Consider the following 23,470-nt stretch of genomic DNA (forward strand, 5'->3'; position numbering starts at 1 on the left):
AACTTTTTCACACTGTGAACCATATCAACCAAAATATGTACAAACGTTTCTCATTAAATTTACACAGTGGCATTTTCTCCCTTTTTTCCCCTTTCCCTCCTTCCCCTTTTCCCACCCCCCTTCAAAATCCATAAATATTCAACATATACAATACAATAAAACCATAAAACAATATCTTCACACAAAGGAAAATAAACAAGAAAAATTAGTCATCTATTTGTTACACACTGAATCTAGGTGTTTTGTCTTATCATTTAGGGCACACGTGTCAAACTCTGGCCCGCGGGCCAGATTTGGCACGCGATATAATTATAATTGGCCCGCAAGATCATTTCAAAAATGTATTAGAGGTGGCCCGCTGGCCGCCGCGCCAGTATAGTGCATGCACAGTAATACAACAAATCCCAGAATGCATTGGCGTCAACCTGCTAATCGCCCCCACCTCCTCTGTTTACGTTGCAGGGTCTCACCGTGGACTCTGGTTTTGGGGCCTGGCTCGTGTCAGGGGAAGCCAAGGCCGCTTCCCAGCACCCGGAACCGGAGGCCTCGGGCCTGACCTCACCAGACCGTTGCCCACTCCCCCTCCCTGCCGCAGGCTGATCCGCGACTCACGGTGATGGGGCCGCTGATCCGCCGAGATGCCACCCTGCAGCGAGAGCCGAGGCCCCCGCACTGTCGTTGTCCAACCCGATCGCCTGCAAACCCTGCCCTCCCGCACTCAGGCCTGAGTAAGTATTATGAACTTTAATCTCAGGATAAAACGATCTTCCAATAGTTTCGTATCACAGTGATAAATATATTCCTGGTTAAAAATGGTCCTTCACCTGGATACAAGCTCATTAGGCATAAAACTTGAAAAGTGTGTAAATCAAAGGATATCTGTACCAATGGAAAAAGGGCATGGCAAATAACCCTGCTAGAGTTCATGCCCACAATTTGATTGTGGCAGGAATCATGTTATTCTCCCACATTCTCAATAGCCCTCAGATTTTACTATTCGACAGCACACTAGCAACATTTGACAAATCCTCTATAGAGAAATATTATTTATTGAATATTTTATTTCTCATTTGTTAATGCTTCTGGAAAGAGTTTATCCAAAACTATTATTAAACATTTATTTTAATAAGAAAAAGTTTAACATTACATATGTTGAAAGAAGAGAAAACATGCAGATGTTGTTGAAAATTTTCAATAAATATTTAGTTCGGCCCTCGACTTAGTCCAAGTTTTTAATTTTGGCCCTCCGTGAATTTGAGTTTGACACCCCTGATTTAGGGGATGGAGGTCCTAGGCAAGCTCTCTCTGCCATGTTCCATGTATGGTTCCCAAATTTGTTCAAACAATGTGACTTTATTTTTAAAATTGTATGTTATTTTTTCCAATGGAATACATTTATTCATTTCCATGTAACATTGCTGTATTCTCATGCTCTCTTCCATTTTCCAAGTTGACATTATACATTTTTTTGCTACTGCTAAGGCTATCATAATGAATCTTTTTTTGTACTTTATCCAATTTGAGGCCTAATTCTTTACTTCTTATGTTACTTAAAAGAAAGATCACTGGATTTTTTGGTATGTTATTTTTTGTGATTTTATTTAATATCTGATTTAGTTCTTCCCAAAATCTATTCACTTTCGTACATGCCCAAATTGCATGTACTGTTGTTCCCATTTCCTTCTTACAGCGAAAAAATCTATCTGATAACGTTGAATCCCATTCTTTTAATTTTTGAGGAGTGATATATACCCTGTGTAACCAATTATACTGTATCATGCGTAACCTTGTGTTTATTGTATTCTTCATAGTTCCAGAACATAACTTTTCCAATACTTAATTTTTTATCTTTATGTTTAAATCCTTTTCCCACTTTTGTTTAGGTTTAAAGTTTTTCATCATTTTCCTTATCTTGCAGCTTAATGTACATGCTCGTTATAAATCTTTTAATTATCTTTGTGTCTGCAATCACATATTCAAAGCTGCTTCCTTCAGTCAATCTGTTTCCCAATTTATCCTTTAAACAAGCTTTCAATTGATGATATGCAAACATTGTACCATGAGTTATTCCATATTGTTACTTCAACTGTTTAAATGTTAATAAATTATTTCCCAAAAAACAATTTTCTATTCTTTTGATTGCTTTTCTCTACCATTCTCTAAAGGAAAGGTTATCTATCGTAAAAGGGATTAGTGGATTTTGTGTCAATAATTTTGGTATTTGGTAATTCGTTTTTTTCCTTTCTAAGTGGATCTTCTTCCATGTATTAAGTAAATGATGCAATGCTGGTGAGCTTTATGTTGCACCAACTTTTCATCCCACTTATAAACTATATGTTCCGGTAGCTTCTCCCCTATTTTATCTCGTTCTATCTTAGTCCAGTCTGGTTTTTCCCTTGTCTGGTAAAAATCTGATAAATACCTTAATTGTGCAGCTCTATAATAATTTCCAAAGTTTGGTAACTGCAAGCCACCTTGGTTATACCTCTCTGTTAATTTATGTAAGGCTACCCTTGCTTTACTCCCTTTCCATAAGAATTTCCTTATTATTCTCTATAGTTCATAAAAAAAAATTCTGTTAAGGGAATTGGTAAAGTTTGAAATAAGTATTGTCTGCTTGGGAACATGTTCATTTTAATGCAGTTTACCCTCCCTATCAACATTAGCGGTAATTCTTTCCGATGTTCTATGTCTTCCTGCAATTCCTTTATTAGTGGCTGATAATTTAGTTTGTACAAGTGGCTTAAGTTATTATCTAACCTGATCCCTAGGTATCGGATTGCTTGTGCGTTCCATTTAAATGGTGATTCTTTTTAAAATTCTGTATTGACCGCATTACTCATTGACATCACTTCACTTTTATTTGCATTGATCTTGTACCCCAATATTTCTCCATATTCCTTCAATTTCTTATGTAATTCTTTTATTGATCTCTTTGGTTCTGTTAAGTATACTATGATGTCTTCTGCAAATAAGCTGATTTTATACTCCTTCTCCTTTATTTTTATCCCTTTTATTTTATTTTCTATTCTTATCAGTTCTGCCAAAGGTTCTATTGCTAAGGCAAACAATGAAGGGGATAATGTACACCCATGTCTAGTTGAGCTACTTAATTTAAATTGATTCGGTACATATCCATTTACTGCTACCTTCACCAACAGTCCATTATACAATACTTTAATCCAATTTATATATTTTTCTGGTAGATTGAACTTCTGTAATACTTTAAATAAGTAGTTCCACTCTACTCTGTCAAAGGCTTTTTCTGCATCTAAAGCAACAGCCACTGTTGGTTTCTTATTTACTTGAACTGAATGAATTAGATTATTAAGTTTACAGACATTATCTGCTGTTCCTCTTTTCTTAATAAATACAGTTTGATCTTGCTTTACTATTTTAGGTACACAATTGGCCAATCTGTTTGCTAATAATTTCACTATTATCTTATAATCTAAGTTAAGTAGAGATATTGGTCTATATGCTGCTGGTGTTAATGGATCCTTCCCCGTCTTTGATATTACTGTAATTATTGCTGTTCTACATGAATCTGGCAAGTTTTGTGTTTCTTCTACCTGGTTCATTACTTCCAGGAGAGGAGGAATTAACAACTCTTTAAATGTTTTATAAAATTCTATTGGAAATCCATCCTCTCTTGGTATTTTATTGTTCAGCAGCTTTTTTAATATATCCTGTACTTCCTCTATTTCAAATGGTTTTATTAGTTTGTTTTGTTCCTCTTCTTGCAATTTTGGAAGTTCAATTTTAGCTAAAAATTCCTCTATTATCATCTTTCCCCTCATTCTCAGTTTGGTAAAATTGTTCATAAAATTCCTTAAAGTTTTCATTAATCTCTATTGGATTATATGTAATTTGTTTGTCCTTTTTCCTTGATGCCAATACAGTTCTTGTAGCTTGTTCTGTTTTAAGTTGCCAGGCTAATATTTTGTGTTTTTTCTCCCAGTTCATAATACTTTTGCTTTTTTTTCATTATGTTCTTCTCCACCTTGTACGTTTGTAATGTTTCTTATTTTATTTTTTGTCCCCCAATTCTCTCCTTTTTGTTACATCATCCCTTTTTACTAGTTCTTTTTCTGTACTTATTATCTTCCTTTCCAACTGCTCTATTTCCCGATTGTATTCCTTTTTCATCTTTGTTACATAACTTATTATCTGTCCTCTAATGAAGGCTTTCATTGCATCCCATAATATAAATTTGTCTTTCACTGATTCCATGTTTATTTCAAAATATGTTTTAATTTGGCATTCGATAAACTCTCTAAATTACTGCCTTGTAAGTAGCATGGTTGGATGTCCTCCAGTTCTATTGTTAATAAGAGGGGTGAATGATTTGATAGTAGTCTAGCTTTATACTCAGTTTTCCTAATTGCCCCTTGAATATGGGCAAACGACAAAAACATATCAATCCTTGAGTATGTTTTATGCCTACTCGAATAATATGAATATTCGTTCTCTCATAGGCGTTGCCTCCTCCATAAGTTTCATTTCCTGCATTGATTTAACCATAAATTTGGCTACTTTATTCTTTTTGTTTGTCTTTTGTCCAGTTTTATCCAACACTGGATCCAAATTAAGGTTAAAATCCCCTCCTATCAATATATTTCATTGAGGCTCTGCAATCTTCAAAAAAATATCCTGCATAAACTTTTGATCCTCCTCGTTAGGCGCATATATATTGAGCAAATTCCAAAATTCTGAGTATATCTGACATTTTATTCTTACATACCTCCCTGCTGGATCTATTATTTCCTCCTCTATTTTGATTGGTACATTTTTGTTAACTAATATGGCTACTCCTCTAGCTTTTGAATTATAGGGTCCTACCCAGTCTCTTTTTACCTATGAGTCCTACCCAGTCTCTTTTTAATTTGTTATGTTCCACTTCAGTTAGATGCGTTTCCTGCACAAATGCTATATCTATTGTTTCCTTCTTCAATAAATTTAGTAACCTCTTCCTTTTAATTTGGATATGTATCCCATTAATGTTTATAGTCATATAGTTTAACATGGCCATCGTATATCTTGCTTACACCTCTTTTCCACCTCCTCGCCACCTCCATCCCCCTTTTTCCCATTTTCATCTCTTAGTTTTCCCTTATTAAATTCAATGTACGACAACACATTTAAAACATAAAATACCCCAACAGTTCTCACACCCAATAATTCCTTAACCCCAAATGTTCCCCCCTCTCTCTGAGTTGCCCCTTATCCCTTGCTGGGTCACCACAACTCCCCTTTCCATTTGGATTGAAATGTTGCTCACAAGCGTCAACTGATTTTGCAGTGACAGTTATTCCCTCTCCCCCCCCAGCCCCCCCAGAAAACACTTTTTTTTTACACATATAACAAAGCTCTCTTTTTTTCCCCCTTCCTTCCTTCCCTTCTCTTTTCCCTCTTTAGTTCTTTACATATACATTGTTTTTACATTTTTTTATATACATTATCGCCATTCTTCATTCTTGTTACATCTCTTCATCTCTTCTTCTGTCCTGCAAACGTTCTGATGAATTCTTGTGCTTCCTCCGGATTTGAGAACAGTCTGTTTTGCTCCCTGGGTATAAATATTTTAAGCATGGCTGGATGTCTTAACATGAATTTGTAACCTTTTTCCATAAAATCGTTTTCGCTGTATTAAACTCCTTCCTCCTCTTTAAGAATTCAAAACTTATGTCTGGGTAAAAAAATATTTTTTGGGCAACCTTGTATTCCAATGGTTTATTATCTTCTCTAACATTATTCCTTGCCCGCTCCAGTATATTTTCTCTTGTCGTATGTCTGAAAAATTTTACTAAGATGGATCTTGGTTTTTGATGTATCTTTGGTTTCGGAGCTAGTGCTCTGTGTGCCCTTTCTATTTCCATTTCTTCCTGCATTTCTGTCATTCCCAGGACCTTCGGGATCCATCCTTTTATAAATTCCTTCATGCCTGTGCCTTCTTCACCCTCCTTCAGGCCCACTATTTTTATGTTGTTTCGCCAACTGCAATTTTCCAACATATCAATTTACTGAGTTAACAACTCTTGAGTCTCTTTAACTTTTTTGTCACTTTCTTCCAATTTTTCTCTTAAGTCATTTACTTCCATTTCTCTTAAGTCATTTACTTCCATTTCTACAGACGTTTCTCGTTCTTCCAGATTTTCTATTCTTTTCCCTATTTCTGTCTTTACTAATTCTAATCTTTGCATTTTATCTTCTGCTCTTTTAATTTTCCTTTTAATTGCACTAAGTTCTAATGATAACCATTCTTTTGATGATCTAATTTGTTCTTCAAAACAAGTTTTATCTATATTCTGTCCATCAGTTTTACCTTCTATTTCTCTGTGAACATCTTTCTCTTCTTCTGTGTCTGAACCTGTATTTGTGTCATCTTCTTCTCTTCTTTGTGTCTGTGTCTCTTCTGTTTTTCCTGATGAGCTGCTACTATCTCTTTGTCGGGCCTCCTCTTGCTGGGCCTCTTGCTGTTGGTCCTCCCCTCCTGGGCTCCTCGTCTGTCAGGCCTCCTGTCATTGATCCTCTTGTCAGTCACCCCTCCATCTTTCTCCCTCATCTGTTTCCTCGCTCCCTTCTCAGTTGCCTTCCTCGTCCACCAGCTGAGCGCACTGGTGTCGGGCGTCCCTCAGCTGTATGCGCTGTGGCTGCCCACTCCTCTGTTGAGCCCCCCTCCCGTCGGTGTCCTCTTTTTCCTTTGATTGCACAGTTGCGCACTTTTGTTTGGCTCTGAGAGCCATTTTTGAAGTCCACCGGTCGGGAGGTCGCGACTCCGCAGGGCAGGCACTAACCTCGGGGATCGGGTGCTCCTCGCCACCACAGCTCCCTGTTTCTTCATGCAGGTAAGGTCTCCTTCTTTCTTCTCTGGCGACTTTTCTACTTTTTGTTTAGTTGTTTTTACTTTCTCCTTCTTGGGTGCCATCTTCTTTCTCTTCTCTGTAACTTTATCTTTTATTTCTTATATTTTATTTACGTTATGCTTTGTCTTTTCCTAACTATTTTCTTATTTTTCTGGAGAGGGCTGGTTTTCCCGACTGGCCACTACTCCATCACGTGACTCCCCCCACACTTCATCACTGTTGATGTACGTGCTACTGGTAGATAGATGTTAAGGCAGGTTAGTACACTCTTCTTAGGCATCGGTATGATTGACACCTGTTTGAAACAGTTGGGTACTAGGCCCTGCTGGAGTGAGATATCCGTGAATACTTTGGTAAGTTTGTCAGCACAGATTTTTAATACTCAGCCAGGTCCTCCATCTGGGCTGGAAGCATTCCTCAGATTCACTCTCCTAAAGATGGCATGCACATCATTCTCAGATACAGACAGGATGAGATTATCAAGGGAGTGAGGGAGCGGAGGGCTGGTGAGAGCAAATCTTGATTAAATGCAGACCTTTCTAACTACCCCGAGACTTCTCATCAGTGATTCTCACTGGAGTTTATACCCTCAGAATGCCGATTGCAAACAGGCACTTGAGGACCTGCACAATGTGGTCGGCCTAGCCCAATGCACGACAAAATTTAGTTGATTTTAATCAGGCCTGCATCAAGAAAACCCTGCCCAACTACCACCAGCTTGTAAGCTGCTGTACCAGAGGTCCCAGCACACTCGATCACTGCTACACCAGGATAATGAAGGCCTTCTGTTCTTTCCCAAGACAGCATTTTGGCAAGTCATATCACTTGGCTCTACTTCTTCTGCCTTCACCCAGACAGAGCCTAAAAATGAGAGGCGCCGGAGACAGCTAGAAGGTGGTCACAGCGGGCTGAAGAACTGTTACAGGACTTCCTCCTGTCTGCAGACTGGGTGGTGTTCAAGGACTCAGCTGAAGATCTGAATGATTACACCAGGGCTGTCACAGACTTTATCAAAATAGCCATGGATGAGTCCTCACCAAATCATTCAGGGTTTTCCAGGGTCATCCCCTGGATGAACAATGAAATCTGGGACCTGCTGAGAGCCAGATCACAGGCATTTAAATCTGGAGATCCAGATCAATACAGAAGGAGCTGGTATGACCTGCGAAAAGCTGTCTCCCAGGTGAAGAGGAGATTCTGGATAAAAATGGAAACAACAAGGGACACCAAACAGCTGTGGCAGGGCCTAAATGCCAGAACCTTCTACAAAACCAAATCCGGTAAAGTAGCAGATGACAGAGCTTTGCTCACAGAGGAACTCAATGCCTTCTGTGCCCAATTTAATGACCATAATAGTGAATATTTAAATCTTAAACCATTTTACTTTATTTTCAGTCACATTCGTTGAAAATGTTTAACTGTGATTACACCTGCAGCTAAAAGAGCCCAGACTAGTTGTGTTTCAAAAGAAGTGAGGGAACGGGTGTTCAGTGTATTTAATGGAGGCACAGGAACTGTTGTTCAATATATGTCCAACTGGGGTCCCTTGTTGTTCATGGGAATGTGGGAATCAGATTCCAGTATGTTTGTTTGGGGCACGGGAACTGGGAACCCTTGTTGTTAATAGGAGTGTGGGAATCAGGGTCCCGCCTTTTTAAGCTCAGGTCCCAATGAGAAACCAACACCTAGTGAGTCACGTGCTGAACAAAGTGTATTTTTTAACAATGAGACAACTGTTTCTTAGTGTACTGTGCTATTTAAAGGTAACAACAGAAATCTATTTGGAAATGCTATTGGACATTTCCCACATACTGGCCAATTGGATCTTTTGAGAGTTTACCTCTTACAGGCTGGAGTTTTCTGAGGAGAACCTTGTGGCTCATAAGTGAATGCAGTAATTTAATTGATGTAGCATCATTTACTCTCCCAGCTGAATCAGCTAAGTGGAATTGATCGACAGCCATGGTCCAAACTGGATTAGTTTGTCTATTGAGCACCTGATCATACCTTCAATACTTATGAAAAGCAATTTTTATTTAATTTACTTCCAGATGCCGCCTCTGTTTGGCAGGAACATGTAATTGGTCATCTTTTCATTTAAGATGCTGTTGTTTCATTTTTATTTCTGGATATCCTTCTGCAGTCCTTGGGAGAAGTGGTGCTTTCTATAATCGAGTCAGTGCCCCTACCTGTCCAATTTCCAGATAATCTGTTGAGAGCACCGATGGAACAGCATAATTTTGTGATTTTAATGTCAACTGCTGATTATATTTTGTGCTCTTGCCATTATCCTTGACTTTGGAAAATAATAACATGAGCCATTCAATAGAGCCTGACTTGGACCATTAACTGAAATGCATTTAATATCAATGGATAAGAGGGTAGAAGCAATGTTGCACTAAATGTACAACAGTGATATGCTTAACTGTCCAGAAGAATGAAAAATACTAGTTATGTTTCCTGTGTTTAAATTACTGCACAAAACCATCCAGACATACAGCCCCTGACTATTATTCTCTGTGTGTTTTATTTGCCACTTGTTAACAAATTTAGGATTATAATTTAATTGAATTGAGAGACACAACATGGTAACGGGTCCTTCTGGCCCATGAGCCTGCATCACCCAAATACACTGGGTATTTGTACGATTTTGGAATGTGGGAGGAAACCAGAGCGCAAGGGGAGAATGTATAAACTCCCTTACAGAGATTTTGGAATGTGGGAGGAAACCAGAGCGCAAGGGGAGAATGTATAAACTCCCTTACAGAGAGCAACAGCTTCGAACCTGGTCACTGGTGCTATAAGAACAATTACACTAACTGCTGCAGCAATCCTGCTTGAATAAGCCGAATTATAAAATATTTTCCAACAGACGCATGATTTAATACCTAAACTTCTGTTCAAATGTATGGAATTAAACACGCAGGATGCTTGTTTGACTGAATTCTTTAGTTCCCTTGTCTATGGGTGAGGAGTTTAATTTTTTTTTTGAGGCTTCTGCTGTGTCCACAGTGGAAGGGTGGCAAAGGCTACAAATCTTCTGAAGCTGTGATCGAGGATCAGTGCAAACCATGCACAATGTGGCAACTCGAGTTGTTCCATCTTGAAATCTCTTCCTTATCTCATGGAGCCTCCTTGTAAGGAAACAGTCAGTGTCTATTTGGCGCCATTGGTAGAGGGGGGAATGATGGGCAGGGCATAGTGTGACCTTTCTACAATGCAGTTGGTTTTGCATAATTTTTAGATAAAGGACAGATGATTGAACATCTTAATTGAAAGACAGCTCAACTAACAATGCAGCCATATTCGGCCTGAATTGAAGTGGTGGGACACAGTTTATTAAAAAATACTTAAATCCTGGAATAGAAATTGAACCTGTGACCTTTAGCAATTGTGGTCTATCCCAATAAAAAAAACCAGAAATGTATAAATGAATTGAGTTGCAGCAAAATGTAATTACAGCCATTGGAAAAATTGTGAACAACTGTGGAGTAATAATCTCCCTGTAAGAAGCCTACTTAAGCAGATCAGGCAGCAGGATTATGTAAAATGAGCTGAGAGCCAGCGTTGAGAGTCCCTGAAAACGTTTAGCATTCATGTACTCTTCATTTAAATAATTATTCTGCCGCGAGCCAGCTTAATTCCTGCCCAGTGGTATGACCTCTCCTATAACCTTCAGACTCTTCACCCTTAAGCTGTAGCACTAGTTTGCAATGATGCACTTATCTCATTTTCCCTTGATAGTTAAAATGCATACTGTGAGGGTCTGATTAATTATCACTCTCTGTTCATTGCCCTTGTGATCATATTGAATACATGTCAGGTTTGAGGAAGTAGGTGGTCTACTCCTGCTCCTTATCGTCCTGTGATCTGGTGTGAAGAGGCTGTAAAATGAGCGGAAACACATGATGAAACTGAGTTTGTGAATTGTATGTGCTGTTGTGACCTGCCAATGTCATCACCAGTCCATTGATCAACAATAAACAAAATGCGAAGCTAATTAACGTGATCGATTGGGAACAAAGGGTTGTGAGTCTTGAATGCCATAAAGGAGAGGTAGAGTGACGTAGAACTTCAGAAATGGTGTTCCTGAGGTTGTTGGACTTTGGCAGTTGAAGTCAACAGGTCCAAGGAGGGAGCGATTGAAACAATAATTGAAGCTGAGGTGTTTGATGGGTGTGAGTTGAAGGAGGTTAAAAAGAAAATTAGAATAGAGATGAGGATCCTTTTCTTCAGCCAGAGGACGGTGAATCTGTGAAATTCATAGATTTAAAGTAGAGGTCTATAAGCAGTGTTTCTCAACCTTTTTCTTTCCACTCATATACCACTTTAAGTAATACCTATGCCATCAGTGCTCAGTGATTACTAAGGGATTGCTTAAGGTGATATGTGAGTGGGAAGGGCTCTAGACCCAATTGTTACTGACATATTTTGCTGAGAAAAATTGTCATTGGCCCATTTCCTTTGGAGTTATGAAACCATGCACATCATGAGTCAATCAGGTACAATTAAAACAGTGGTTTTCATACTTTTCTTTCCACCCACATACCACTTTAAGCAATCTGACGCCCAGCCTCTGGGCATCCAGAAAAAAACAACCTGGAACAAAGTTGGGCAGAATTGCACCAGTATACAGTAGCTGGAGGTGGGCATGGACAGCCTTGATGATGCAAGGTCACAAAGCTCATCGTAGAGTTGCGAATGTTTTAGTAGGGGGAAGAATGAAGTTGGGGTGTCTGTAGCTGCAACTGAAGGTGAAGGTATTTCCAGGAAAATTGCTGCTTACCCAGTCCTCCATGTTGGATCAGCAATCTTCCTGTTCAGTGACAGTGGGGAGGTGTGATCGTGGCACAAGTGTCAAGTATGTCCATGTTTGAAACAGAAGTTACTAAAGTTGAAATGGTAGTGAGCCATTTGTTCCCCCAGGTGGGGGAAGTATTCAAACTTGCATGGCACTGTGGTCGAGCAGCTGCGGCTGAAGCTTATGTGGTGGTGGTTACACTGACCACAGGAGAGGTGGTGGTTATTGGGAGAATGACAGGAGCAATGATGATGGCAGAAGCTGAATATGATCAGGGAGAGTGCTACACCTACCTGGGTGGGTGTCAGAGCCTGGGCTATTATGGTGGTCACACCAGAACATTGACTGTTGGCATGGAGCGACTGATTGTGGCAGATTCCTATTCACCCACCAATGACAATAGGCTCCTGGAATGGCAGGAAGCTGCTGTGAATGAATCTGATTTGCCTGTATTGTTAAAATGCTGCAAACTCAGCTTGACCATTGCCAATAAACTAAATGCTAACTCTTTGCCATTCAATCAGATCAAAACTAATCATTTACTTCACTTTTCTGCACTAAAATGACATTATCCATTAATTAATGTCCAAATGTCATTGTTTTACAGAATATACTAAGAGATGTCCCTCTTGGGCAGTGAATTCCACTGTCTCGACCTGATCAATCTTCTTCACTCTCAAGCTGGAGTGGCTGACCCTTCATTTTGAAACTGTGTCCCTAGTTATGAATACCAAGTCAAGGAAAATATAATTGCTGAACCTACCCTGTAATGTTCAATGTTAAATTAGATTGCTTCCATTAGATCACTTTTCTTTCAGGAGTATTAGCCCAGATATCAGGTCTGCTAAATTTCCTCTTGATTCTCTTTCGATAAAATGCCATCCTAATTAATTGCATGTTAACTTTTGGTGTTTTCTGTTGAAGGTCACCCAGGTTCCTCTTGAACACCTTGACAAAGTGCTTAGGACTAAACTGTTGGTTACATTTTGCTTTCTATGGACTTTTGTGTATTGACCTTTGAATGTCCACACCTTTCAATCTTTCCGCTTTTAAAAAATGTTCTGCATCTTTTTCTCTCAAAATAAATCACCTTCCATATTTTTCCCTTGTTCCATATGCCATGATCTGACAGACTCTTGACCTTTTTTTTTTTAAAGCTTAATTGTCACATGTTACCAAGGAGCAGATGGAATTTCTTTTGGTAGCAACCCAGCTGGTCAACCCATGGAGGGTGCACAAGTAAAACACACTGCAGAGTTGTGTGGAGTTAGTATGGAGAAAATGCAATGTTATTTCATGATTATGAAGTTCATTTAGGAGTCCGGTTGCAGCTGGAAAGAAACTGTCCCTGAATCTGATGATTCATCCTGCTGGATGAAAAATATGTGGTTGGGGTGGGATGAGTCTTTTAATAGGTGATTCTTAAATATATAAATTTCTCTCCTCGAGTCCCCAATTTTTATGGTAATAATTTAAAGCCTTGGTTATTTTGTACTAGCTATTTGACTCTACCCCAATTCAGATGAAACCATTATCTATGAAACCACTCATTTTCCTCCCTCCCCCCACCCCCCAACCCACCCCCGTCCTGGTTCCGGTGCCCAGTTAATTGAAAGCCTTTTTCTCCCATGTCAGTGAGCCACTTTTTCTACTCTCTCATCTGATTTGTCCCTGTGTTAATTTGCAAGTGGTCCAGTTTATCGATAAAATTGCCAAGTTGAAGAAAAGTTTAATTGATTGATAATTATGTAAAGAGATGTTGTTCTGCTTGAGCAAGCTGGTAACAAAAGGTGTTGGTTTAAATTGGCTGCCGACAGTTAATGTAAGGACCTAGCTGCTGGTTGTCAGATAAATTATAACAAATTCTATACAATAGTGAAGTGCCTGGTAAGTTTAAAACATTGTAAAACTGTTAGTGCAATGCTATTACAGAATCCTGCACTGTCTCTAAGGAGTTGGTATCTTCTCCTTAGGACCTGTGAGGGTTTTCACCGGATGCTCTGGTTTCCTCCCTCTCTCCAAACCGTATGGGGTTAATTGGGTAGCATGGGTTTAATGGCCAGAATGGACTTCGACTGTACTGCATGATTACAATGATAATATATTCCACTCAAAGAAAAAACTTGAACTTTTCTCTAAGTTGCAGTTATGCCATTCATAGCTTTTGTTCCTCTCCCCAACTCTCCACTCCCAGTGAGTAAATATTTCAAACTTAATATTACCAGTGAGGATGTCACCCTTTCACCTGCCTCCTGTTGTAGAATGTCAATACTTGACTAATTTCAATGCAGAATTATTGAGGAGGAATTGTGGCAAATTTTTGAAATTTGTCTGTTCAACATGAATGATAATTTAAAGATAAAATGGTTTTCCATGTTGTTCTATTTAGCACAGTCTCTTTGTGTCTCTGTTTGAGCCACTAGATGTAGCTCATGAGCTACGCAAATCCACTAATGACTTTGCAGGTTAAAATTTATGCTAATGAGCGTCGGTTTTAGATTATATTTGTATGTGAAGTCAAAAGAAAGGTGAAATTTGAGCTGTCAAGGACTAGTTTTTGAGTCACAAAGCATCACTGGTTTTCAAGATTTTTTCCGTTTAATCGAGATTAAAACAAGAATACCTGTTCTATTTCCACAATTAACAACTGGAATTTGAATTTTCACACTGTACCTCTTTCAAAGCTGCAGGCATTTACTTTTGTTGGCAGGCTGTTCATGAGGGAGAAATTGATAATTGTGCAGTTTTGCTGGTGGCAGCGTGGGAGAGGGTGTGGACATGTGGTGTGGGACAAGAAGTTCTGAATATTTTGACAGTACCAGTGAGGAAGGCTCCAATTTTTATTATTAAAAAATGTCTTTGTTTAACACTAGCTGATCATTTATTCAGCATTTGCATTGAGGTGCTGCCAAAAGGTTGAAGGGATTGTTTGACAATTTCCACAGAGACATGCCCCAGTCCTATTAATCAGATTGAGTGTCATTACATGTGTTGCAAAATTTGCCGTTTTACAGCAGCATGATTGTGTATTAGAGATGCAAAAATTGCTATAAATTAAATTTCTGTAAATACACTATTTAAAAATAAATGGTTGGTGAAAAAAGAAATGAAAAAATTGAGGTAGTATCTGTGTTTCATTGTCCATTCAAAAATCTGATGGCAGAGGGGAAGAAGTTGTTTTATAACATTGGGTATTCGTCTTTAGGTTCCTGTTCCTCTAGCACTATACCAGTAGCACTAACTTGCTTTGAGAGGCTGGTCATGGCCAGAATTAACACGTACCGAAGCAAAGATTTGGACCCGCTGAAATTCACCTATCATCACAATCGTTCCACAGCAGATGCAAAATCGCTGGCTCTTCACTCAGCTCTGAATCATCTCAAAAACAGCAATTCATACATACAGTTTCATCCACTACATCCACACCATTATTCCCTCAGCGCTGGTCAAGAAGATAGAAACTCTGGGGCTCTGTACTCTACTCTGCAACTGGATCTTTGACTTTCTCATTGGAAGACCACAGTCAATATGAATTGGAAACAACGTCTCCTCCTCATTGATTATCAACACAGGCGCACCCAAGGATGCGTGCTTAGCCCACTGTTCTACCCATGACTGCGTGACCAGACACAATACCAATGCCATCTACAAGTTTACCAATGACATCACAATTGTTGGCAGAATCACAAACGGCAATGAGGAATCGTACAGGAGGGAGATGGAGCAGCTTGTTGAATGGTGTAACAATAACAACCTTGAGCTCAACATCAGCAAAACCAAGGAGATGATTGTGGACTTCAGGAGTAAGTCAGGGGAACACAGCCCAGTCCTCATCGAAGGAGAAGATCAAGAAGTTCAAATTCCTGGGTGTCAACATCTCCAAGGATCAGGCCTGGAGCCTCCATGTTGAGGCAATCATAAAGAAGGCTCGCCAGCGGCTATATTTTGTGAGGTGTCTGAGGGGTTTTGGTATGTCATCGAAGACTCTCATAAGATTCTACAGGTGTACTGTGGCAAGCATTCTAACTGGTTGCATCACTGTCTGGTATGGAGGTGCCAAATCTCAGGAGAAGAATAAACTCCAGAGGGTTGTTAACTCAGCCTGAGACATCACCTGCATCAGACTTCAATCCATTAAGGGCATCTACAAAAGCAGCCTCTGTCCTCAAAGATCCCCACCACCCAGGCCATGCCCTCTTCACTATTCTACTATTTACGAAAAAGGTACGGGAGCTTAAAGATGAGCAGTCAGCTGCACAAGGTCAACTTCCTCCCCACTGCCATCAGATACCTGAATAATCAATAAACCAGACACTGCCTTACTTTTCATGCACTACTATTTTTTTTTTCATTTATAGTCATGTTGTAAGATGGTTATAATATGTCTGTTTACTCTATGTTGCTGCCGCAAACACCAAATTTCATGTCTTGTTCATGACAATAAATTCTGATTCTTTCCTGATGATTGTGTGAAGAAGGCATGGCCTGGTGGTGAGGGTCCTTAATAGTAGAGGCTGCTTTCTTGAGGCACCGCTTGAGAGGCCTTCTTCATGATTGCATCAACATGATGGGCCAAGGATGGATCTTCAGAGCTGTTGACACCTAGGAATTTGTAGTTCTTTACCCCCTCCATTGCTGACCCCTCAGAGGTCTGGTTTATGTTCTCCTGGTTTTCCCTTCATGAAGTCCACAGTCAGTTCCATAATTTTGCAAATTTTGAGTGCAAGGTTGTTGATGTGACACCCCTCAACTAGCTGATCTATCTCACTCCTATACACTTGTGCATTGCCTTCTGGGATTCTGCCAACAACCATTGGCATCATCAACACATTTGCAGATGGCATTTGAATTGTGCTAGCCACACAGTAATGGGTGTAGAAGAGTAAAGCAGTGGGCTATGCATATTCTTGAACTGTGCCTGTAACCGATTTGCTCTGACTGTAGTATTCTGAGGACGAAGTCAAGAATCCAGGTGAAAGGCCCAGGTCTTGAAGCTTGTTGAGAAGAATTGAAGGGATGATATTAAAAAAAATAGATAAATAACATAGTAACAAGCCCTCCTGGCCCACAAGCCCATGCCACCCAATTAGACCCAATTTACCTACAACCCCCGTACGTTTTGAAGAGTGGGATGAATCTGGCGCACCTGGAGGAAAAACATGCAGACACAGGGAGAACACATAAACTCTTTGCCGGCAGCGCAGGTCACTGGTGCTGTAACAGCAGTTGCGCTAACCACTAAGATAACAGTGCTGCCCTGGTGTTGGTGTTGAAAGCTGAACTGTAGTCAATGAAAAGTAGCCTAATGTACGTGCTGTGGTTGTCTTGCTGACCTAGGGCTGAGTGGAGAGCCAGTGAGACTGCATCTGCTGTGGAATGATTATGGTGAGGTGAATTGCAGTGGGTTCAGGTCTTCACTTGGGTGTGAGTTCATTCTGGCCATGACCAACATCTCAAAGCATCTCATTTTCATAGATGTGGGGCCATAATCATGGAGGTATTGGCACTGGTATGACTGATGCCCTTTGAAAGCAGTTGGGAACTTCCAACTGCAGTAATAAGAGATTGAAAATGTCCGTAAACACCCTGGATAGATGGTTGGCTCAGATTTTCAGGACCCTGCCAGTGACACAGTTGCATTTTTTTGGGGGGGGGGGGTGTGGTGAATGTCTGCCAAGCTGCCTGTCTCCCCTCTGGCGAGCCTTGCTGTACTAACGTTGGCTGTACATTATCTCTACTGTTAAGGAAACTCCCCTTGGATATAACTGTATATGCACCTATTGTCTTTCATTATTATGCCATGAATTTCGGCTAATAAAAGCCATGATTATTGTTTGACCACATTGTCTTTGTCTTCTTCATCAACTGGCACTTCAGTGGGGTGATGAGGTTGCATTTCAGGTATTGTCAAATCTAATTTTATTACAGCTCAGTCTTTAGAAAAGAATGAGGAAATTTCAGAGGCTTTTATTGTGTTAACAATAAAATTAATTGATCACAAATTTGTGAAAACAATGTTGCTTAAGTTATAGTATACCAGCTTTTTATCTGCTAATTGTAGCATTTGTTGAAGGATTCAATGGGGAAAGAAGCTGGGGCCCAGAGGAGATAGGACAGAAGATATGAGTGGTGGAGAGAGAGGTGAGGGGGGGGGGGGGTGGAGAATAAAGTTAGAGAAGGAACTGTATATTGGAGTAGATAAAGAGGAGATGGAAACAGTGGAACCAGATGATGGTGGAGGTTACATAAAATTAGAAAAATCAACATCCATGTATTAGGTTTAAGGCTGTACAGGATAAATGTGTTATTCCTGAAGTTTATGTTTGGCCTTGCAATGTTGGGGGGGGGGGGGTGGTGAGTGGAATTTGTGGCCATGGCCCCCCACAACAAACCTTTGGCAAAAAACTGTGTTTTATTAATTAATTTATATTCATCTTATAAAAAGTAATCATGAAATGAAATAAAAACAAAAATAAGAAAATTATATACACATATGACGTCAGAAAGGAAGTTGTGTTGGTAATACACATGACGACATAATGGAAGTTGCATCAGGATTGCAAGCCGTGTTTGTGCCCTATTTAAGCCTGAATAAAGTGTGCTTACCATTCCTCTGTTGTGAATCAATTCTTAAAGACACATACACAACAGAACTGGATATAAGAAACACCTGCTTCTACAAGGCCTCCTCCTGCTCCACCAATAGAAAAGAGAACAAATGCGCTTGTGCCCATCACGGCCACCTCTGGAGCAAGAGCCTCCTTCTGCAAGCAGCTATGATGCACCTGCTAAAGTAAGTGCTAGCTGTGGGAGACAATCCATAGCCATAGATGGCCTTGGGACTGTCCAGCCCAACCAAATTGTCTTACAACAGTACCCTGCCAGTATTTCAAGTGGTAGGAAACCTTCATTTTTCTCTACTTGGTATCACAGCTGAGACTTGCTTGAATACAGCATCAAGGTCGATTAAACATTTTGTTTTTGCTGTCAGCTGTCTCGCACCACTCGGAGGTCTCGGACACTGGATGCCTTTGTGAATGTGGGCTTTCAAAACTGTAAAAATGCTGAGGAGAGAGATCGGTGATTTCATAAACATGAATCTTCAAAGGAGCACATCTCTTGCTATACACTGTGGAAGGAGCAGTAGAGGCGTGTCAATACTGGAAAGGCCATTTCAAAACTTGTCAACGCCAGATCGAGGGTACTGGCAAGGTCCTTCTTCCCCAATTCCAATAGTCGCTGCATCATGTACTTCTAACTCACTCCAGCCACGAGAGTATCCTGGACTTGTACCCAGGCTGAGTCCACCTCGCTGTGGCACTTTCTCATCAGCGTCCATAGTTCCAGAATGTAATCATCCAGCGATTCACCCGGTGGTTATTGACGTTGTGAGAGTCTGTGTCTCACCAGCTCGTCATTCTGGGGCCTCATGTAGTGGGCCTTCGATGACCATCTTGCGTCGCGCAGTCCCTGATGATTGTGTATCCCTTGGGGCTGACTCAAGAGAGGAGCCCTGATCTCCGGAGGCTATCGGAGTGGAAGACTTCTTGGGTGGCTGTTATACAGCACTGGAAGCACTCCAACTTGTAGGTGAATTCCTCTGGGGACAAAGGGTTGACCTGGAGCATGCCTGGCTTCAATAGGGCTTCCATCCTGTCTTCAAAATTAAGCTAATAAAATTGTAATGTGATCGATAGTACTTGGAGACTTGTGAGGAGTACAAACGCGCTTTTATTAGCTTACAACTAATGGCCAGTATTTACAGAGGTCTTCAGGTGAATCTGGCATAAGGCGGGAAAACAGGGTTTATATCGGGATCAGCGGGGGGGCGGAGCCAAGAGGACTAGTGCAACAGCTTGTGTATGGAAACTCTGTTGTGGCGAGGAGTGACCACAGCTGCCAGTGCATCTCTGAGACCAGCAATCCTCAAACAGAGATGCAAGTGAACAGGATTATGGATGATTATGTCATTATGGGAACTGCAGGACACGGGGATGGTGACAAAAAAAAAAGCAGAACTTCAGCAACTTATTTAAAACTATTGATTCTGTGCCTGGAGAGATAGATCACAGATTCAGCGAGTGCAGCTCAAAGTTGGCTAGTGGATTTGTTGCACTGAATCCAGAAAGTGATACATTTCTTAATGTAAAATATGCTGTGAAGCATATTATGGACCTGTTAAGATCACCTATAATTGAGACAGAGTACAAACTTGCTAAACAGTTTTTCAGCTCACAAAAACAATCACAGCCAATCAGGGAGAGGTGTGATTGGACTATACAGCACATCCTCCTAAAGTACCATGCACATCTGATTGGAATGCCCAGTGTACTGACTGCTTTCAAACATGCCTTAACATTTAGCACCTCCACAGCAATGTGCCAGAATTCATTTTCAACTCTGAGAAACATACATTCAGACCACAAGCGCATAATGTTCCACAAAAGGAAGGCCCAGTTGGTTCAGCTTGCATTTGAGAGGGACTTAACCCGAAAATGCACAACTGGGCAGAAGGACACTATTCTTAGGAGACTCAGCACCAACTTTTTTCCGCCTGCAACTCTTCTAAAGCTAAGCTATGCGTTTAATTCACTTTATGATGCCAACTTTGGCTTTCGTGATAATTACACAAAATGTTGAATGATTTTTGGATCTGTCTGCATTTATTCGGTAAGAGTGGAGTATATACTCTATTTCAAATGATGATCTAATGAAGCTCACAGTGCAATTCGTGTGAGAAGGAGAGACACTTTGCAGCATGTTTTTAAATTGGAACTGGGTTGGTGTGTTGGTTGTTGATGGCAGTCTTATTATCAGCAGTTTGTGTGTGGTTTGAAAGGGAGAGTTTCCGGCCAGTTGGGCCCACAGCTGAGAGCTGAGACCAAGGGAAGTCCCTCAAACAACAGAAGGGGGAGCAAGGACATAATGCCACAGTGGTGGTAATGGTGTAAATAGAAATGAATTTAGCATTGTACAGTGATGGAAATTTATGGAACTTTGAACAGTTTTCCTTTTGTATTATCGTGAATAAAGTTTATGTTTGCTTAAAATAATAATTGCTGGAGGAGCTCAGCGGGTCAGCTAACATCATATCGTATCAGTAACTGTCGTTTTTGTGTTTCAATGAGGTTTAATGTTCATCGTATTTATTGCATTGAGAAGATGATAAATATATCTGAAGCACAAAATGGTTGCTTTTGAAAATAGCTTTATTCCCACACACAATGGCTACAACACTCGAGTGCAGGAGTACAGTTTGAACCCAAAGTTGTATGCCTTTAAACTGCAGGACCAATTGCAGAAACTAGTGAAGACATCCAGCACTATAGCATCACTAGGGGGTTGAGCTCTGCACCAGGTGATGCAATCAGAGGGGGTGTCAACCAAATGAATCACATGGTTTTGTCTCCACGCGAGTTTGTCTGAAACACTGGAAGGAGGGGGAAGTGTGACGGCACGGTGGATGGAGGAGATTCACTGCTCCACCCCACCCCCTCCCCCCAGCTGTCACCCTGATGGCTCTGGCTCTCTCTCTTTTTTTCAGGTATCTTGTCAGGTCTATCCAGATGAGCAGGTAGAATGCAATTAACTTATTGATTTTTGGCTTGGCAGAGGACCTTTACACTGGCTTATTCTACTATTAGATATGGATGATTTTATGGAGAAAACATTGTGGCACCAATCCATTGTTTGAAATACCTACTGTAAGTAGGTTCAGGAAAGGAATCATCGCTGTTATCAGGTAACTTGTGCTTGATGCTGGGTTTGAGGTCTTGATCTTTGAACACTGAATGTCAGACAGCCAAAGGGCCAGTGAGTGCACTGGAGGTGTTGGTGTATTTTGTCATTGGTGTCTGCCTTCGATGAGTGATGGCGCCTGGAATAGGAAAAGTTGTTGATAGTTTCCAAAGTGTTTTTATTGTGCACTTTCATTGCAGGGACAATGTTGTCTGGTCATGGCACCTTTCTTTTGCAGTTATTGAGTGAGAGTCCCTTTTTCTTTACACTTTTCAAAAATGGACAAAGGTTTGGAGATCAGCATTGGAAAATATTTGTGTTGTCATTGCACAGCTCAATGGCGGAGTTTGGAAAAGTCTCGATAAAGTGACCTCACCTGAGACGTGGAATGACTATTTCTCTCCATGACCTGCTGAATCACTCCTGCTTTTTTGTTCACTCAAGCATCCAGCATCTGCAGTTCTTTTCATGTTTGTCGAGGTTGGAATGACCTTGGTTCTGTAGTGAAGGTGATGTAAATTCTACAGGGTCTAATTGCCAGAATTACTGCTGAACCTGTGATCTTAATTTGGAAAATACTTAACATTTGCAACAGAATATTCAGCAAGGACTTCAATAATAGCAAAGGATTGTCATTCATTTGTTAAAATTGCACAACAAAGAGCTGTGCTAAAAGTAACAGTGACTTCACTTGAACATTCACATCAATGACAAGCAGTCTGCTGCAACAGGAGCACATTGGGGCAACATAATACTGGATATAGATAGCTAGTGTGGTTTACTGAGCTAAAGTGAGAGCTATTAGTCTACCTTTGGGAGGTAGTTAAATACTACTTGTGCTTGATGACGGCTGCACCAATTCATTGGAATTCTCATTAATCTTCTAAATATATTTTCTAAAAAAAAATGCAAATGTAAAGAATCAGAACCAAAAAGATGCAAAATGAAAATATGATTTGTTGGAAACTGTAAACCTAGAGAAAGGTGAGAGTTAAGAATCTTTCTAATTTTCTTCATGAAATGTATGCTTTGAGCATGAAACACCTGATGCATCTTTACCTCAAATATGTCCGTGGTGTTTTCCTAACTTTGCAATGAGTTTGAGCAAACAATAATCAACTTGACTGTAGAGTTTAGAGTTTATTTTCTTGTCACTTGTACTGAGGTACAGAGAAAATCTTATTCAGGCATTTCAGAAAAAGTCACAATGCCCTAGTGCCATTTTAAATTTAAAAATTCACAGAAAACCAGGTAAAAGCAAAGTAACAGGGTTAATCATAATATTGTCACCACTGCTAACTAGTCAAAACTACACTTTAAAAGTTTGTGCACATGTCTGATGGGATAATTTCACAATGTGACATACACAGCAGCATCTCCTTGGTAATGAATGTTGCTCCATAAAGCATCTTGCTTTGTTTCCACTGGAGTTCTCTCAAATTCATCATCGTTTTTCCAAAAGAAAGCAATTTATGGCCAAATAGCAAAGTCAAATATTGCAAATAGCCAAGTCTGGTCTGGTAGAATTTAGTCACACTGCTAACTTTTAAAAATATTTTGTTACAGGAATTGTGTATTCCAGAAACGATGGGTTAAGTTTGATGGAGAGAATTTGTCATACTACAACAATGAGAAGGTATGTTTGAATACTTGCAAAATAACCTCAGCAATGTCAATAAATTATTTTTCAACTGTTTATGGTACTGTAAACTCTTAGATTTACGATAGTCTGTGCATATAAGAATATAGTTGTTTGGAAATTAAATACAATTCAGTCCGTTTTTTAAATGACCTCCATCATCCTAATTTTAGGCTATTTGGCTGATGATTCTCCAACTTTATTTTCCCCCTTGCAATGTTGCTGAGGTTGGGACCTTAGTGGAGTATATGGGGTTAGAGAGCATGCAATGGATTTAATTCCATTCTCTCACAAGCACAGATAAGTATTACTCAGATTTTTTAATGGGATTATGATCAAAAGATCAAAACACATCTTGATTATTAGAAGCATTGGATTCATTAACTGCCTGAAATTTCATTGCCATCTCTTTCATTTGTTGTAAAT

The 23,470-nt window shown here is 40.0% G+C and overlaps 1 protein-coding gene across 12 annotated transcripts in view; it reads left to right on the forward strand.

The window, feature by feature from the left end:
• arap2 (ArfGAP with RhoGAP domain, ankyrin repeat and PH domain 2) overlaps positions 1–23,470 on the forward strand; it is a 473,297-nt gene that overhangs the window by 169,653 nt on the left and 280,174 nt on the right. For 10 of the 12 annotated variants that reach the window (XM_069924984.1, XM_069924989.1, XM_069924990.1 and 7 more), the window contains one exon: positions 22,972–23,041. In XM_069924984.1, the coding sequence (XP_069781085.1) occupies positions 22,972–23,041 (70 nt within the window). Of the gene's footprint in view, positions 1–17,532; positions 17,569–18,248; positions 18,461–22,971; positions 23,042–23,470 lie in introns of those variants that run through there. The other 2 variants (XM_069924994.1, XM_069924993.1) reach the window with 2 other exon arrangements.

This window comes from Narcine bancroftii, chromosome 3, assembly GCF_036971445.1.
Source record: "Narcine bancroftii isolate sNarBan1 chromosome 3, sNarBan1.hap1, whole genome shotgun sequence".
Taxonomy (NCBI): Eukaryota; Metazoa; Chordata; class Chondrichthyes; order Torpediniformes; family Narcinidae; genus Narcine; species Narcine bancroftii.